Raw genomic sequence first — 5522 nt, 5'->3', positions numbered from 1 at the left:
TAAACAAATCAAGTTCAGTGATTTGTGTCAGTTCTACTGTGAAATGAGGGTCAGAGGAACAATTTGCCTTCAGTGGCCATTGGGTCTATTGTAAACAACATCCACACTGATGCAAATCATGTCCATTTGGAAAGAGGTTTGGCACAGCTGTGAAAAGGAAAGAAACACAGAGTAACCCTCCTCCTGCTTTGCTCACAGTCATGAAGTGAAACTAATTGATCTGCACATCCAGGCAGGACTCAAATAATGTAGCAAAGTCAGGCATGTTATATCTTAAAGACATTAGCTTTGAGAGTAACGTATGTAAAATAAAAAAATAGCTATCTTGTGTAAACTTAACCTTCTCAATTTTTTTTTACCCAGGCCACAAGGCAATCCATGTTCGAGTCTAGTTTTACACGCATTGACATTGACATAGAAAGACTCATCTGAGGTACAGTTTCAGATTCTCTCAATTTAATGTACCTACAGTCCTCTTCCCAAGATGATGACAATAAGGAATGCTTTTAAAGATAATATCAGTATATATATATATATGTATATACTATATATATATATTTGAAAAGTTTAATGTGGAAGGCTTATTTTCCCTGCATGAATGTATATTTTAATATTTATTTTACCGACATGACATACCAGATTTAAAAGCAGCTTCTCAGTTTTGCACCACATGATATTTACAAAATATATAAAGAAAAATATAGAGTTACTTAGCATATAGTATAGTGTAACAGCTGTCTGCAAATATTTCCAACATGATTATCCTTTCTAAAAGTAAATCACAGGGTAAAGATAGCTCAAATGTGATAAGGCGCAACTAGACGCTGTGGCCGCCAGAACTTCAGAGTGTCAGTAGCCTCGGAAAAAAAGAACTTCGAGCTAAACCTTCGGTGTCAGCTGAGTTGGAAACTATCAGTTGGAAACTGCATGAGGTAGAAAATGAGCAATAAAACTCACTGTGGAGGTTGTGGCATTTTTCTTTTACGTGAACTCTACTAGCAAACCACAACACTGTATACTGTCTTTTGTGTTGCCACAATGTACAGTAGAAGAACACTGATATTCAACATGACTGATATCCCCTGACGTATGCAGTAAAAGACTTATTTGAACTTGGCGATGTAAAGTATGTCTTTTTAAAGGGGCTCGGGGTACAGGATCTGCATTGCCTGCATTGCAGCGCACAGCCATGCCTTTGAATTTTTAAATTCTTTTCTGTATGTTCAAGAAATCATCTCTCTCTCTCTATACGAAGCCCTAGAGATGTGACAGAGATTGACTGCGGATAAGTTCAAAGTTCAACCCCCGGCAGAGCTAAAAACAGATTTGAAGGGGTAGAACTTCAGTAAGCTAGAGTAAGCCGATACTGCTTCAGTTAGGCCCGAGCTCTGCACAAAGGAGCCCAGACATTGGACAATTGCTCCAGTGCTAATACTATGGGGGTTGATACACCTTAACGAGTTGACCTAAGACTTTTTGTATTTATTTTCAATGAGGGACAAATGTCACCTCTCCAAAACGGTCGTTTTAGAACAACAGGAACAGTGCAAAAACATATTGTACATATTGGAGGAATTTCACTTTTATAGAAACACGTGGTAGCAGCAACGAGGATAACTTAATAACAAATAAATAAATTGTTTTTTCCATCTCGGTGAAGAGGACGTTGAAATAAAAAACAACAGTTATAAATAGTCTAATATATACATACATGACACGATACACACAACCTCATATGTAACTTCTGTAGGAAGTGCATCGTCCCGGAGTTTCCCCAGCTCGCTCTGAGATTTGCGCCCCTCCAAATGAGCTCAAATTCTAGGCAAGAAATGTGTCACCGTCATGGCCGTTGATACTCGATTTCCTTTTTTTGTTTTGCCAGTCTTGCTCAGTCCAATGTACATCCCAGGATGTGCCATCGATTCGTACGCGTTGTAATTGTTTGCAAGGAGCTTTTCTTTGAATTTGCACTCGCTCGTGAACTGCGCCTAAACAGAAAGGGAAACAGCAATTACTATTCCAGGTGACATTTATTTTCGTTATTTTAGCAGTTTCCTTTAAGAGCGTAATAAATGGAGGTACATTATTGCCATTGGCATTTATCTCATTTATTAAAAATAATGGTCTGCCATAAAACGTTTTATTTGAGAACTCAGAGTCTCAGATCGAGTTCAAATGAAATCGATAGTCAAATTACGCGTAGTATGATGCTTAGATAAATGAAGATGTTTTCTGGGGTTTGGTTGTGCGAAAAGGAATTAAGGAGGGCAGCAGCATACAGTTTGGGTGGTCCTCTTTGGCCAGTTCATCTGTACTATTGGAAGGACAGTAGGTGCATGTGTTGGCTGGCAATGCTAAGAATGGAATGCGTAGTCTCAATGATCTACTGCGCTAAGGTTCTAGGTTTGTCATGCCCACAATGAAAACACCACTAGGCACTGGATACACGACATGACTGAGGCCAACAATATTACGCTGTCGAAGACTGGAGGAAGGGGCGGTGGGTGTTGGTGTGGGGGGTACATCTCAAGTACAGGGTGATATGTCATCGAGCTCTGATAAGAACATTCACAGGCGGAAACGTGTTGTAAATCATTTCATACACTCACAGATCCGTGAAGCTTTCCTTTGCTGTTCATTGCCACGAATAGCCTGCTCCGGACGCCAAACAGTGTCACAACTCCCCTCTCCACCGGAGATATCTCAAGAAGACCTGAAACACACAACAAAAGAAATAAATGACCTTGTTTGGCTTATATCTTTAGCTTTGTCAGGCAACTCCCAATGATGACTGGCTTTCTAAAAATTCTAAGTGTTTACGTTCAGCTTGCCAGAGCATGCTTTTTCAAGGAAATGACACCCTCCGCCTCTTCAAATTTCCCATTGTATTTATTCTTTAATTATTTTATTTATTTAAACTGTGTATAGCTAACCACCAGTATTTTAATAAATGCTTTTGTATTTTCAATACTAAATTAAAAATAAATAACTAACAATTCTTTTTTTTTATTTTTGGATTTTTTTATTACTGCTTGATATTGTGTTTTTATTTTTTTCCTCTCTAATAAAGCGTACAGTCATGTATTAAACAAAACAAAATATGTTTCTTCTAACTACTAAATGAAATGGAATATCAACAAACAAGTAAACTGCCCCAGCACTTTCTCTAGTTCTAAAAAAGCGCGTCAATGGAAATAGACATTTAAAACGCTTGTCTGTTATAAGCATTTGTCTGGGATAGACTGAAAATTGAACGCACTGCAAAATGGTTAATGTACCGTAAAGGATGAGTTTATCTCACTCCTAACTTTAGGTATGGGATTTTGGCTCGGTTCCGAGCCTGCTCTTGTTACTGAGACCTGTTGCGTGCGTAATACATGGATGCCAGATGCTGGCTCACCACACCTGCCTTGATCGGAGAAATGTAAATGAAAAGGCTTCACGGCAGGCTTTGCATTGTTGCTGTTTCCAGAACGGAATTATGCTGTTTGCAATTCCGGTGTCATTAACAAAATTATTTATCCGTACGTGTCATGCATGGTGAGGTTATGCAATTATTAATAATAACATAAATATTTTACAGTTCACTGATTGTGTAGGCTAAATTGTGTTTCTTAATTCGTTTTTAAATATGTTGTCACCTATCCAACAGACAACTCAACATGCAAGGTTAAATGACCGAAAAAACTTACTGTAGCGGTTTTCGTTGTGCACGCCGGTAATTTTACCGTCCGGTAATACTTGGAGATGAAACCCAATGCCAACATTGCAGTAGAGACGCCGCAGTCTTTTAATGCCCGTGAGATAATCACTGTCCCGACTGATATCTCTCTTTTCCCCAGGGATTCGAGCTAAGGAACGAGAGTAGAGTGTCTCCCAGTGTCGCTCCACGGGGCCGCTCTGCCTGCCGGGCAGCGGAGCACAGCGCACTGAGCTTGTCATAAGTTCCAACACCAGTATTGGTAAGAGGGCCGAGTGAATACTCATCCTTCTGACCATTATGGACACGGGTGAGTGTCTGAAGGAGTTGAAGACTAAAAATACCGGCTTTCTCTATATTTATGCCGTCAGCCAAAAAGACGCACAAATGCCAAAATAGCTTACGCGCGGACAGAGGTACTGTCAGCCCCAGTGAGCTGCATTAAGTCGCGCTCAGTGGGTTTCCTCTCTAGAGACCACACTTCAGACTTGTGTCCAAGCTGTTTTTCTTTTTCACAAAAGTTAAAAAATGTTGACCGTGAATGCTAGCCCCGCTCAGCCATGATTCTTTTCCCTTGTCGACGATATTTATATCTGCAGTGAAATTACATCACACACTACCTAGTGCATGACGGAGCACCATGCACCACTGCGCCACTCCGAACACACTGATTCCTTATAATGTGCGCACGTCCATGCCGTGGGGCAGTGCGCGCCTGTGTGCGCGCGTGTGAGAGGGAGATGGTGCGACAAACGTCATGACTGATCCCCCACAACATTTAAACAACATTCCTTCATTTATAAGAACGAATGTCTAAGAAAATAATGCACTTATCAATCTCCGATCAGCGCAGGGGCTGCTGCTCAGAAATAGACTGGCCATGGTTGCCATTTCTTTGTGTAAAGCTTCCTTCATAATCGGACAGAAATAAAATAATTTATGTATGGGAGGATGTAAAATAGGAAATCGCAAAGTTAACAGACTGCAGTGTAGGACAGGAGACAGGTCTAAGAATGAACAATAACAGGAAAACAACAAAAGGCGAATTCAACGAATTGCAAAAATTAATTGAAGAGGTGTTTAAAAAGAAAAGGCAGCATGTTCTCCGAAAGAACAATAGCTTCTGTGAAAAAGCTATAGGAAAACGAGATGTACGTCTGTGTGGTAGACATACAAATTGAATGACATGATTGTTAGTTTGCAGAAGTATATCACATCACAGTGGTGATGGAATTTGAGCCTTGGATATCCAACTGTCATCGTTAATGGTTTGAGATCATTCAGCCTGCCAATTCAGTAGCTGACTTCTTACGAGTGTACAGTAGTGAATGTTGTGCGTCATTGCATTGTGGGGGAGAAAAATGTGGACCGCTGGAAACATCACACTGTGAGTCAAGCTTTCTCCGCGGCCCCGGGTAATGCGCGCTCCATGCTGCTTGCTTGCGACGTAAAACGGAAAGGCAACGGGGGATGGTAAAACACTAAAGTACGACATCTAGTTTTCCTCCTTTAAACCTCACAAGATTCTAAGTGCTTGGAAATCATCATGCTCAAAAAACTAACACCTCTCCAACTCACCGCCTGCGATTCTCAGTGCCTATCTTAAGTGACAGTTGAGGGTGTTTTTACTAAATTGGAGCAAATTGAGGGCTTAATTACACATCTGTTTTAGGAGAAAAGCGTTCTTAAATTCAGACGTTCTAACTCTATGCCCTGAGCATTTCTCTGTAAATGGTTACTACATTTGCATAATTTGTTTACATATTTAGTGTACAAATTAAAGAAACGTAATCTAGATTAAAAAAAGCATATGCAATATGGA

At 40.2% G+C, this 5522-nt stretch overlaps 1 protein-coding gene across 1 annotated transcript; it reads right to left on the bottom strand.

The window, feature by feature from the left end:
* Positions 1 to 1575: 1575 nt before the first annotated feature.
* fgf4 (fibroblast growth factor 4) lies at positions 1576 to 4265 on the bottom strand. Its single transcript, XM_057336755.1, has 3 exons — positions 3693 to 4265; positions 2610 to 2713; positions 1576 to 1988 (listed from the first exon to the last, which is right to left on the bottom strand). The coding sequence occupies exons 1-3, from the start codon at positions 3997 to 3999 to the stop codon at positions 1812 to 1814; spliced, it is 588 nt and encodes a 195-aa protein (XP_057192738.1). The 5' UTR covers positions 4000 to 4265; the 3' UTR covers positions 1576 to 1811.
* Positions 4266 to 5522: the final 1257 nt, after the last annotated feature.

This window comes from Triplophysa rosa, linkage group LG1, assembly GCF_024868665.1.
Source record: "Triplophysa rosa linkage group LG1, Trosa_1v2, whole genome shotgun sequence".
NCBI lineage: Eukaryota > Metazoa > Chordata > Actinopteri > Cypriniformes > Nemacheilidae > Triplophysa > Triplophysa rosa.
The sequence above is the reverse complement of the archived record's forward strand: the minus strand, read 5'-3'. Positions and strand labels throughout refer to the sequence as shown.